This window comes from Ambystoma mexicanum, chromosome 3q (genome assembly GCF_040938575.1).
Source record: "Ambystoma mexicanum isolate Mex_15411 chromosome 3q, UKY_AmexF1_1, whole genome shotgun sequence".
Classification (NCBI taxonomy): domain Eukaryota; kingdom Metazoa; phylum Chordata; class Amphibia; order Caudata; family Ambystomatidae; genus Ambystoma; species Ambystoma mexicanum.
The window spans coordinates 1,220,128,160-1,220,142,168 of NC_090926.1; the positions used below are offsets into that span (position 1 = coordinate 1,220,128,160).

The 14,009-nt window shown below is 43.4% G+C and overlaps 1 protein-coding gene across 3 annotated transcripts in view; it reads left to right on the forward strand.

Moving 5' to 3' along the window:
- BEST2 (bestrophin 2) overlaps window positions 1–11,827 on the forward strand; it is a 101,873-nt gene extending 90,046 nt beyond the window's left edge. For all 3 annotated transcript variants that reach the window (XM_069604120.1, XM_069604122.1, XM_069604121.1), the window contains exon 10: window positions 10,424–11,827. In XM_069604120.1, the coding sequence (XP_069460221.1) occupies window positions 10,424–11,222 (799 nt within the window). In that variant the 3' untranslated portion in view covers window positions 11,223–11,827. The remainder of the gene's footprint in view (window positions 1–10,423) is intronic.
- Window positions 11,828–14,009: the final 2,182 nt, after the last annotated feature.

The following is a 14,009-nucleotide window of genomic DNA, read 5'->3' on the forward strand; positions in this document are numbered from 1 at the left end:
TACTTCAATATGTTAAAGTTTATCTCTTGTATAATATAACACTGAACACAAAGATATCTAGCAATATCACATACTGAGATATCTCTAATAGTACCTTTACTATGGTAAATTTCTCTATATTTTATCAATTGTGTATTAACCATGTCAACATAGTGATGTTACACGGTAGGTTAAAGAAAAGGTGTTCTAAGATACCTAATGCAAACTCTAAATAAGGAATGCCACAATCCCTAATCGAGCCTATGTTCATAATCAAAAGACAATAAATAGTCTGACAGATATATAGAAGTTCCCTTATTCTAATACTATACTGCAATCAATGAGTCATAAAAAGAAAAGCCACTCTTATAACTTTCCACGACCAGTTCAGAATTTAGATCAAATTTCAAGTCACACCAACGAAAATACAAGATTAAAAGTGATAAGTAAAAAAGGAAAAAATAGAAACACACCAACAAATCAAACATATAAAGTTACAATATAAGGTTATACACATGTATGTGGGCTACTTGGGGTCTCATATCCTATTCAATGTAATACTTATGTCCCCAGGAAGGTGTAAAGCTCCTCATCAATGCTATGGCCCAGAGACGTCTTACTCTCAAAGTCTAAAATATATTTAGTCTCTTCTTGACGGAGTATTTTCTCATTGTCTCCGCCTCTGGGACCAGGAACAACCTTATGTATGCTGAAGAACGTAAGATAAGCCGGGTCAGCATTGTGCATTTCTGAAAAATGTTTGGCCATGGGGTAAGAACAGTCCTTGTTTAACAATGGCTCTCACATGTTGCAAGATACGTACTTTCAACCTGCATTTTGTACTTCCCACGTACCATTTTAGCCATGGGCACATCAAGGCGTACACCACCAGTTCCGATTCACATGTGATTCTGTTAATGAAAACCGGATGTTTCAATATAGGATGTTCATAACTTTTGCAATTCTTTGCATATTTGCAAATCTTGCATCTAGTACACTTAAGAGAGCCAATTGGTATTTGTATCACTACTTTCAACGGCCGGTCTTTGATGGAGGCACTTTTGCGATAGGTGATATCAGGATAGTTATGTAGCATCCCGCCTATATTTTTATCAGCTTTCAGTACATTCCAGTACTTATTAACTATCCGCTTGATGATACTGGCATGGCTTCCAAATGTTAAAATTAGTCTGATGTTTTGTTCCTCGTCTTATGCTAGGTCCTTCTTTGATGTTGTTAACATTGTATGTCTGTTCATTTCTCGGACCTTTAGATATGCCCTTTCAATAATTTTTTTTGGGTACTGTTGCTGTAGGAAGTTATGAGCTGTTACCCTGCTGGCTAGATCAAAGTCCTGAATTTTGCTACAATTCCGTCTGATACGGATAAATTCTCCATACGGAATACTCCATAGAAGAGTCTTGGGATGGGCACTGTGCGAGTGTAGTGGGACCTTTGCACCTGTGATTTTTCTGTAAAGGCAGGACTCAATTTTTTGCTCCTCAATTTTCACTTCCACATCCAGAAATATAATAGATGTGCGGCTGTGTTCCGTAAATTTGAGATTTACATTGTTGATGTTAAGTACTTTCACAAATTCACACCACAGCTCTGCAGAGCCGTCCCAAATTACAAACAAATCGTCGATGTAGCGAAGCCACAACACAATTTTTTCGCTATATTTTTCGTTGATTTCAGCCCATACTGTAGTTTTTTCCCAGTATCCCATCATTAAGTTCGCATATGATGGTGCAAAGCTCGTGCCCATCGCAGTCCCTTGCATTTGGCGGAAAATCTCATAGTTGAAAATGAAAACATTATTCTTCAAGCATATGTCGATCATTTCTAAAATCATCTTAGAGTGCTGTAGATGATTTAATGATCTTGTGTTGAGGAAGTATTGGCAAGCAGAAATCCCATCCTGATGTTTTATAGACTTATAAAGGAACACAACATCCATGGTTGCCAACAAATAGGTCGGTTCCCAGGGAAGTTCGTCGATTTTCAACAAGAAATCCGTTGTGTCCCTAATATCTGACGGTAGTGTGGTAACAAAAGTACAAAGAACCTCGTCTATAAATTGTGACATATTCTCCAAGAGCGATCCACACAATGTCACAATGGGTCTGCCAGGTGGTTTAAGAGGGTTCTTATGAATCTTAGGGAGGAAGTAGATGGTCGGAGTTATAGAGTTCTTGGAAAATAAGAATTTCGCCATTTCTTCCTCAAGAATATCTGCCTTTTGCCATCTGGTTACGAAAGTCCATACATCATTTTCCAATTGCTTAATGGGATTAATTTTTAGTCGTTCATAGCATTTCACATCATTCAATTGTTTATAAGCTTCAGTGATGTAGTCTTGTTTATTCATGATAACTATATTACAACCCTTATCAGCTGGTTTTATGATATATTTATCTAGCTTTGCAATCTCTGTTAATACTTTCTTTTGTTTTTCCGACAGGTTGCTTTTGGGTTGTCTGAGTTTTTCTTCTCTCTTCTTTTAATTCATCTATGACTACAATCGCAAAAGCTTCGATGTGGCTATTCTGAGCATTTAACGGATTGAAATTGGATTTGCATCGGAGCTTACTAGTAGACGGCCAGTCTGTGCAAATCCCCAGTCTTTGTAAATTAGTATCAAACTCGCTATTTTCCATATGACTCTCCTGTTCTAGATCATCTAGAATTATCAGGGTATCCATTTCCGCAATTGTGATTTCTGTCTTTCCCTCCAAAATGTCTTTTGGTTTCTTCTTATACATAGAAGTGGCAAAAATTTCTTGAGTCGTAGTTTGCGAATAAATCTGTCCAAATCTATCCTAGTTTCCACATAATTAAAACCGGCAAGTGGACAGAAATTCAGCCCCAGTTTCAAAATGTGTTCCTCTTCTGTGGTAAGAACATGATCAGATAGGTTGATAATCTGTTGTTTTTTAGTGGCTTCTCTGACTTGACTAGTCATTTTCCAGAGCGCAGCGATCTTGATGGCGGAGAGTTGTCTGAATTTGTTGCCCCTCTGTCCCCTCCTCTTTTTTTTCTTTCACCTTGTCCTCGTCCCTTGGTGTTTGCGGCCCCCCCTCTGGCTTTTTTTGTTTTTTGTTCGTCCATCTTGGCACAACAGTCTCATTTCCTCTAAAAAAAATTCCGGCGTGTGATTGGCTCATCTTCTTCGCCTTCAGTCACGTCTGACTCCGAAGTAGAGGCTGCGGATTCTTGAGGATTAGTATTTTCAGCCAAAGGGGACACTAGTACTTCCTTTGCCTTCTGTCGAATTTGATCAAATCTATGTGCAAAGGTATAGACTCGACCTTGCTCATAATCACCTTTATCCCTTAGGGATTTCCGTTGCTTCCTTAATTTTATTTCTTCCTCATAGGACTGTAGTCCTGTCTCAATGCTTGTATGAAGCTTTTTTCCTTTTTCTGTTTCTTTAACTGTTTTCAATTTTCCTTCCAAATCTGCAATGTGTTGCAAAATTCTCTCTCGATCGTTGCCTGCATATTTGACCAACAACTGTAAAAATGTTTTGGAACAATGATTGGTTGCATCGCCCCATTCCTGCAACATTACCGGATCTTGTTCCTCAAATGATGGTAGGGTGAGGATACGTAACCCACATGGTATTCTCCCCACAGCTAGATAATTTTGTAAAGAGTGCTCTTCCCACCATTTGGAGATCTTTTTTCTGCAACCTTTCTAGGTCTTTCAGCAAAGTTATTTCATTATTGTCCTTTATTTTATTTATTTTAGGTAAATCTTTTTGACTGTTGGTAAAGTTTCATTGAACAGTGAAGTTGCCTGTTCCTTCCTTGCTGCCTCTCTGCTGGCCTGGGACGCCATAATGGTAGAGTTTAAGATCCACTCTTTTATGCCAATGGTATCCGTGAAAGAGTATAAAATTTATTTATTGTGCTTATGGAACACTATTCACATCCAAATGGGTGGTGGTCGCTAAATAGTACTTTCAAGTCACTGTACTGCGACGCGCTTCGTTTTGTGGGGGACCTTGTAATTTCCACATTCACCAGCCATCGTGTTTCAGTAATTAAGCAAGTTGTTTTGAGTACTTACCAAAGCATCCTTTTCTTCCTGCGTCCTCCGACACTGTCAGATCGTGCTGCCTCCGGTGTTCCCCTCCCAACTGCTACTGAAAATGGAATGTAATACGTGATCCTTTAAGCAAGATCCCAGCTGCTTAGGAAACAAAAAAAGCCACATCCGAATTGTTTCCAATCGCATAAAATCTAATAATGAAGCACCGGTGCTGCTCCGCGCTGCAACGTGGTCAGCGTGAAAATCTTTGAAATGTAAACGGCATCCACAGAAAACTCCACAAAAAACTGTCCAAACGAGCAGCACTCCACAACAAGTGTTCCATTAATATAAAATACACGGAAAGCCAATAGCAAACACTGCGACTTCGGTTGTAATGTGTAAAACAACCTTTATTTCATTTTGCAGCGTTTAAAAGAAGGAAAATTCTCCCAGTGAGAGTATTCAAGCCTGACAGTAGCCTAACGCGTTTCACCACTCCCTAGTGGCTTGTTCAGTCACTCATCACCTGCAGGGAGTCAATTTTTATAAAAGACACACCCACCTCAGTGAAAGACAAAAAGAAGGTGACTTCTAAACCAAAGCTAACCGTAGTTGGCCATCTTGGCTTGGGCTGTTGGTTCGTGTAGCTGACAATGCAAAGCTAGGTTTTTCAAATAAAGCATGACTTTAAAACCCTAGTGGTATGCATACAAATCATGGCGTTGCAGTATTATGTTTTGGGATGCACAGACATGTATAGTAATACAGTCGATTGGGAAAGAAAATGATAATTCTTAGACATCCATGTCAACATTTTCAAAACGTAATGTTATCGAATTTGCAAGTATGTAAAAAAAAAGGCAACGAAAAGTATACAATATTCTCTTCTCTGTAAAAGTACCTGGACAATGATAACATGTTCTTTATATAATCTTGTAAAGACTATTCCTGAAGCGAGGTAGTTCTTATAAATATAACACCCATATATATATATATATATATAATCATAAAACACCACGTCACAAATGTCACAATCCCAATAGGGGTCTGTCTCTGGTGGCGCTAGCCGGTGCCAGGCTGATCCTGATGGCAAAGCTGGATGGTGACTGAGTGCTGATTGCAGGCTGGGGCCTGTCCCTTGATGACCTATGATGGGGCCCTGGCCTCGCTTCTTTCTTCAGGGTGGCCTTGTCCACCTCTTGGGGCCACCCATACTCAACGCGCATCCTGCGCTCTTTAAAATGTCCTGAGTGACCCGCAGCACGAGCCAGGCTCCGCCCACACTCACTGCTGCATCCTGTGGCATTATCCATATTCTGGTAGTTTGGGGGCACGCCCAATATCACCACCGTTCCTGTTGCATTGTTTTTATATTCTCGGTGGGCTCCACCTGACATTAACGCTGCCCCAGCAGCACCATTTTGAATTCAGGCGGAGTCCCTAGTGCCATGGGGCCTCTCTGTGATCACCACTGCAACCCGTGGCCATGTTGAGGTCAAGCAGCATGGCAACAGGAGACTCTGCTGTGATCACTGTTTCGGCCTTCTTCTGATACACCCGCTAAGCAATGTGTCATTAGACACGTGGGGGGAGGCGCTGTCATTACCCAGGCTACTCAATCAGTAACCCAGGGCTTCCTCCTTCCCTCCTCTTCACCCAGGTTGGCTGACGAGGCTAACCCAGGGCTTGCCTCACCTTGAGTTCCTTTTTGTTTTTATAAAGGAGGTCCAGAATAAGACTATCAGACTTAAGTGACCTCCATATACTTATAGTAAGGTGTGCAAGATCACCCGCCCTCCCCCTCGCAGTATTGGTTATCCTGCCACAGCTACAGCTCTTTTTATTTTAGTGATCACATTATACTTTTAGTTCGGTCCATAGTACCTTTTTAAGCATCTGTCTAACTCAAAACTTGGATAAAAAGAAATCGCAATAAAAGTTTTCAAACTAAGACTGCATTTGTCACACTACTCGGTCACCTCAGCTTCACACTGGGCAGGAGAGTATAGTACATGGTGCAAGCCATCTTTACTTCCTACACCCACAGAGCATGGTGTGAATCTGCTTTACTCCTCAATTCTGTACATACACATTTCACTTTCCCTACCCTAATGTGGGGTTCCCTGCCTATGAAACTAAGACTAAAGGAAAACACTCTAATACACAAGGATATCTGTCCATCACACTTATACATACAACAAAAGCAATTCAGGTACTCGCATGGCTGTTTAAGTTGAACAAAATAATAATTAGAATCAAATATTCTTGTAACCAGAGGTCGAATCCCCTTCCCCAGGATTAAAGCAGATTCTTCCAATGCCAATTCCAATGGATAAAGTTCATTCCAATAATCGAGTTCCGCTTCAAAAGTTAACATGCACAAAGTTTTCTCCCAATGGCCAAGTTCTGTTTTGAACACAATGTTTCTTCCCTTCTGCAGGGTTTCACTTGACGTTGTGATTGTATTAGAAGCAAACCAAGTTCATTGTTCTTCTCATGAATAGTAAAATATCTTATGTTGAGAAAGGCAACTAATGCATACTCCTTCATTATATACAACAATGTCTTGGACGGGATGGTTTAGCATAGCTCATCAAATGCAGGCAGTTGCCCCTTTCTTTCCACCACAAACTTGCTCCACAATGGAGTACTTGAATGTCTTTTTCCTGGTTTACTAGCCTGCCATGCCACTAACAATCCATTTCCTGGTGTACTCTTCTGCCGGGATTAGTCTTCTAAAACTAGATGTACTCCGTGGTGTGGGTTACTTCAAACATCAGTAAAGTTTTGATTTTCAACTATAGTTCAATTCAAAACTAATTCCATAAGGATGCAACACCCTTTGATGCTGTTTGTTCCAACAGTTAATTGGCTACATGCAATACAGGTTATGATCCTCTGCCCCACCCCCCAAGGAGGGTAACCTTCCTGCCCACTCTGGGTTTCGACTATTACATCAGGTAACTGTTTAAGTTTCTCTCTCCAAGAAAGCAGTTTCGCCCTTTCCTTTTAATGACCTTTCCCTGGCATAGGCAATGCTGGCTGTTATCTGATTTACTTATTGCCTCCTCTTTGCTTTGGTAATACTGGTTACAGATTTATTCTAATACTGCATCCTCTTTACTTTGCCAAAGGTGGTCAATCTGTGGGTTTACTGCCCCCTCTTTCCTTGGGCAATGATAGTTACAGCTTTCATTAAATATCACTCTTCCTTTCCTAAGGTAGTGATAGTTATAAAGCGTCTTGGTTTCTCTTTGCATGTGTGTTAAACCAAAACTGCTTTTTATCATTAGTTCGGTGTTCAAAGGGTATATTAGCGGTTCACAACGGAGCGCCCCGGGGTCACCTGTGCAAGGTCAACTCACCGGTCTCCCACTGCACGTTCGCGTTTCCTGCTGCTGCCACTTCTTCCCTCGCCAGACTTGGAGTGTCTGACAGCTCAATGCCTCGTGCCTTCTTCAACATAATGGGTTGCTCCTGTCATTTCTCAGTACTCACCAGCCAACCGAGAGAGACACGATGTGTGGAGGACCTCTCTTCCACAAGGCTACCTGCAACTGCAGCACTTTCCGCTGTGCAACCTCTGCATTTGGGCTTCTCTTGCCCACGACTCTCTCAGCACGCACCATTAACCGCCAAAGGCACAGTGGTGGTGCCGCGTCTTCGTTCTGCACCTTTGGCATACACAGCCACAAACTCCTGCTGCTACTACTATTGCTACTCCCTTGCATCTGCACAAAATGGGGATAGAAATAATACTAATTCCCCCTCGGGTGCTGATTGTTAGGGACACTAGACTGCGCTTTGCAGTTCTTTGCCTCAAAGCTCCTATTCTGCGGCCCTGTAACTATGGCATTTTGGGAATCGCCAACACTTTCCTCATTGCCTCACATTTTTCAGTTTTGGTTAACTCACTTTATCTGCAAAATATATCTTTAGATGATGGAATTGAAGATATTCATATTTGTTTCTTGTTTTCACAGAGGAAAGATCTTACTTCTCATAAAGGAGGGTATTGATGTTCTGATCCTTATACTGACCATAATGGCTTGCTTTACCAATATGTTGGATACTTTTAGGAAAGGGAGTCGGACTCTTATAACGAGCCATTAGATATTCTGGCATCTTACAGATCTCCTTCAAAGATGAATACTGCGTTCCCTCCTAGTGGAACCCTCCTGTTCCCTTAGGGGCCTTCTTCTCCCAGGTGATCTATCAGGCTAATACCACCCCCAGGATTAGGAAGTGTTTGCCTTCCCCTAGCCACCTGTGACCCTAGGCAGTGATTCTGTGAGGATTCTACAGGATTCATGACAACCCGCGCGCAGTCGCCCCCCCCTACGCGCGCAGTCGCCCGCCCCTACATACCTTATGACCTCCAACAAGGCACAAAGTGTATACAATGTCATGTTACACATGGACCTTTTCAACAGATGATCCACTAACAAGGCTGCAATGTGGTGACACTGGCAAGCAGAAACTGGATAGTTGAGGTACTTAAGACTTCGAGAAAAAAATGAAACATTTAATATGAGCCAATAATGTAAAGTGAGAGACAGAGTACATAGTAAAATGGTGAGAAGGATTATAAGAATAAAAAGAGATAATGTTGTAAACTCTTATGAGGTAATTTTTTGGTGAAGACAAGAAAAGAGGTACGATTTGAGAGAGATCATGGGCAAATTGGTCTTGTGGGATAAATATAAAAGTCGAAATATTAGAACTCTGGGGAAAACGTTTGGTAAATGTGGGATTGTATTATTGCAACGGGGGGTGCTTGGATGCATTTTCATTTTAACTGTCGTAGTAAACCACGCCTGCAGCTCGTTAACTAGATATGACAACAGAAGTCTTTCTTCCATGAATGTAGCCATGAGATTGCCCCCATGGCACCGTGCTAAATGAGAGCGGAGGAACCGTTGAGGGGAAAATAACAGCAGTTGAGTTTCCTCAACACTCCAGAGTCCTGTGAACTGCCAAGACCCATTGGGGAAGCAGAGTTTGCAATGGAAAGCAGAATTCATGTAAGACCTGGAGGCAGTCAGTGGTGCTGTGGGCATGGAGTGCGACATCTACCGCCAGGGTTGCCTGGATGTGCAGTAGCTAATTTACGAATTGCTAGTGAAGAGATGTAGACTGCCCACAACTGGATGCTCACTCAAAGAAACTGGAGAAACACCAGAAAGTGAGAAATGTCAGCACTGGCTGAGACGACAAGGAACCTGAGGAGGAGGCCAGTGCAGCAAGGAGTGATTATGTGGCGACCACGGACTGGGAAAAGCTTAACTGGTGATTGGCTCTGAGAATAAGGAGGTGGTTGAGGCGGAAGCCCAGGGAGAAAGATACTGAGAATAAACTGTGGACCATCCTCGAGTGGAAATTCATTGAATGTTGAAACCATGCACTGCGAGATTTGAAGTGCGAATTCCCATAGAACTCTACTGAAGCGATGTAGCTGGAAATCACTGAATGTAAAAATTAGTGGACCATCATTAACCACTGAAGATGAATTCTGAGAATCCACTGCGACAGTCTAAGCGGGGCACCACTGAATACTAGCCATTCAAATCTAAACTCCAAGACCTTTCCAGGAAAGAAACTGTCAGAAAGATCCTCACATGCTGGGATTGAAGTTCCAGCCCTCCGACCAAACAGAGTACGTGACGGAAGGAACAGTAGCCAGTAACCGAGCAAAGGTGCAAAACCCAAACCACACGACAAAGCTTGTGCTAAACTTTATGCTTGGTCGAAAGCAATCTTTTGGAGAAAGTGCCACAGTGTATGGGATGAAATACTTTTGTGATGAATTCTATTAAATCGTAGTACATTTTTGGTGTAATTTGCAGTTTATTCATTTTAAAATTTTGTAAGAATTGTTATATCAAAATAAAAGTAAACTAGACTTAATCTGATATACCATTCCAGTACCTTCTTGTTCTAACCATTTGACTTTCAAGAGGGTTGTTTTTGATAGATAGTCCTGTTGACAGTCCTCCTCGTTTGTGATGTGATCAGTCTGTCTTCCCAGAATCTTATATCGTATCTGCCAATTTCGAGGAAGCAGTGGCGAATTGTAAGTTTAAGTGATCCTAATGAATAAGGAACCACTTGCACACCCAGTTCAGAACCTCACTGTTGCACCTACCGCCACTCACAGCTCGACCAGCACTTAGCTGAGGTGGAGACATAACTTCTTGAGATGCTGCGTGAGATTGGACAGTAATAGGGGTTTGCCAAAACGGTAGTGGTGGGAGTATTTTAAAACTGCATCTGTGGCCACTGTGAACCACAGCGAAGATCTGGATTTAGGTTTTATTTATTGTCTGCCATTTAGCAATCAATGGCAGGAAACTGTATTTAGGGTAAATTTCCTCTTGTGACTGATCAATGGTTGTTGTTTTCTCAGGCTGGCCAAGGAGGACATGGAGTTTCACCCATTGGAAGATATTGAGGAGCAAACCGAAGACAGCCCAAGGGCAGCAGTCCACCTCTTCAACCGCTTGCTGACTGGCCGGTCACAGTCTGCTTTCGGCGGTACCATTAGTCGCTCCACCATGAAACTCCTCCAAAGGAGGAACAGCTCCACCTCAGACTCCACAACCAGCTGCCCCTGCCTAGACATGCACGCCCTTGGGTGCAGCTGCGGGAAACCTGACCAGGACAAGCTGCCCAATGAGGAGGACATTCCCAATGGGGTGGTCCCACTAATGGTTGCTCCAGAAGAGGTGAACCAAGAGATACAGGAATCTGGGGCTAGAACTGAGGAGCCCAAGGTTCGATGCCACTCCCTGCAATCTGCTGTTAGCATGGAGGACCACAATGTCTCATCCACACACCCCTCGCCCAAAATGCCTACTAGCAGTGGACGGATAAATGGAGCATATTTGAACCACGATGACCATCTGCCACTGTTGCACGCTGACCATCTAGAGAATCCACACTTAGCAGTGTTCACCATGGGGTCCTCCGACACTCTGCTCACGGATGCCATAGTGCCAGCAGATGACTGTCCAACACTCGTCCCTGTGGCATCATTCATTGAACCTAGCATTGCATCTTCATCAGACCTTCTCCAAGACGAAAGTACTGTTTCTCAATCTTCCTTTCATTACCGCCCCCACAAGCTCCAAGATGCCCAAGCCAACGAGACCTTCTCCCTCTCCAATGAGGTGGCCATGAATGGCAACGCTACCTCGCCCCTCTAGCTGCTGGAGAAGAGCGGCATGTATACAATGTGTACTTTGCATAAATGTCTCTTTGGAGTTGGGGGGCTATTGATGGACGAGACCATGAAATGTCTCGAACCAACATTAGGACTGGACGTGGGTGGAAGCGATGGAGTTCTTGGTTTTCTTTAGTTTCTGTATTATTTTGTTAATCACTACAAGGACATTATATAAGCATGACTCTGCTGCATCTACTTCTATACTCCACCCAACTGAAGTAGTAACGGCAGCGAGCCGCTTACATGTCAAGCTGGCTTGATTTGTGCTCGATCTATCCTACCTGCATGTAGGAGATACTGGTCAATCTCCTGATTTTTTTTTTTAAAAGGGGAGGGGAGGAGGCAACCTCTAAAGCAAGTCTGAACTTTGATTGGTTCCTTGATGTTGACTTCTTTGACTAGTGACCGTAACCGAGAGGGTAAATTTACCCATCTTGAAGCATGGGCCCTTTCTGACACTCAAGGTGGCCTGGAAGCTTGTTAAACATTCAAGATGGACATACTTTGTGCGAGAACGTTTTTAACGTAATCAAGACATTTACATTCAGATGTCATCCAAAATAAAGATTTCTTTTTTAACTAGAAGTATCGCTTTCCATGAGGAGCTGCAACAAAGCCTACGCTCTCGTTGTTGAATAATTCTGTGCTCAAATAGTATGTACCAAAAGGAATCCTGCCTAATCTGTAATAGACAAAGGGTTGGGGGAGTTCACAATTCTGAGTATTAGCTTTTACAGAGGACTAGGGGTAAAATACAGAAAATAAAGCAAAAGATTCTGAAGTTTACACTAGTACAGCTGGCACTTGAGAATGATTATTTACCTTGGAGTTCATTTAATATGAAGATGTGGTGTGCCAAGGCCTTCAAGTAATGGCATTCGATTGAAGACTTATCAAACAAAGGTTTTACAGGTGGTCTGGCTCGCTCAAACTTGTGTGGTGAATGAGCCTAGGTCTTGTGATGGAGATCGCTAGGACCTCCATTTTCCAACAAGCAGTGGTTCTTCTTTAAGTCTACACAAGATGAGCCTCAGAACTGGAACTTTTTCCTTAGCAATAAATGATTAGTCCTTCAATTTCTATTTGATACAGCTGGAAACTTGAACTTCAGTTTTCAGTATGCGATAAATCTCCTTTCATTCCTTTTTTCCAATGGTTCCAGAAACCTTCCCCCCCCCCCCCCCCCCCCCCCCCGAGTCCAGGCGTTATGGTTTGCCACTATAATTTCTCAGTTTCATCTGGACTTGGCTCCCGGTTTATTCCACTCCCCGGGTACTCTGTGTCCTGCTCATCCTCTACTCTGCTGGTTTCACCAATTCTTCTCTTTGTTGGCATTGGGGTTAGACCCGACGAAGTATGGTGCTAGATACAGTTGTTGTTGAGTGGTTGTGTGATGGAATTGAGAAGTGCTCTAGCAGACCAGAGTAATGTGGAAGCTTTTGCCAGCTTAGTTTGTAAAAAAAAAATAATTCATATATCGAGGGGGAGTACTGGGTTTGCCAGTCAGCTGACAGAAGTGTCAACGGGAAGAGTTGATCATGTATAGAAGTATGCCTCGGTGGTGGGGAAGAGGAAACCTGATGGACTTGTGTCCAGTAAAATGAGGTTCTGTAAGCTTTAAGCTCGGTAGATGCCAGCATATGAGGGCACATAATGTACAGACTATCCCAGGGCTATGAGTTATTTCTGGCATTTGAGGAACTGGAGTCTACACTGGCATGTATTATAGGGCTGTTATACTGTGTCAAATCACCACTGCAGCAGTCTGTAATAATTGAAATATGGCTGTAAAGAGCGGGTGGCAGTTAGTCCAAGGTAAGTGCCCTTTATTGCATGTCACTGGACCTGGCTGGTAAGAAGGCAGTAGTGGTAACCACAGGTATGCAGAGGACAGGCCCACCATGGGGCAGATACCCAACACTAACCAACTGACACTCCACCTGTGGGCATGCAGCAGGCACGCACCCACAGACCAGCAGGCATGGCTGTCTCAGAGCGCTTGGCTTGTCTGGGAAATGTGTGGCAGGGCATTATATGTTCAAAATTTAACAACCTGTTATTACAGTTAACATCTCTTTTCCAAGTGTGTCTGGGGAAAACCTACATACCCATACATACCCTAAGACCATCCTTCCATCGATCGAGCAGGAGCTCATCCACCTTGCTGCACGCCACAGGAGCAACACCCGCGGCCACCGAGATGCCGTGCTGCAGAGGTAAGCTCCAGGCATATTACCAGCTGCCTTAGAGCCTTAGAGCCCCTCATGCACATTGTGTCGCTTTTACTCCCAAGCCTCCTAAAGTCGTTTCAATGCCCAGCACTCTTGCCTGTTTCATCCAGCTAAGCTGCCCACCTAACTGAATGCAATATTTACGAGCTTACCGCCCCTGTGCAAGCCAAATTGCCTGAAAGCCGGCTGATTAGTGCCTTTAAAGATGGCCGCCGCGCTTTGTGCCTCCTGGCCTGACCTTGTCTGTATTGTTTGCCTGACCTCACACGAGCCGCTGCTGTGACCTGATTGGCCCTATCCTTCAACTTTTTCTGGCACCAATCACCGGCAGGCGAGAGCCGGCCAACGAGGTAAGGCCTAGAGAGAAGGCCTACCTCTGACTGAGCTGACCGAGCGCAGCCTGGCGCATCGGCCTGCCCCGCTGTAAGCAGCTCACGCCACGCCGTCAGTCAGTTACTATGCCCTAAACCTGACAACATGCACGAACGGAGCATGCATCTGCAAACAGCGCTCACGCCACTAAGGTAAACCTTATA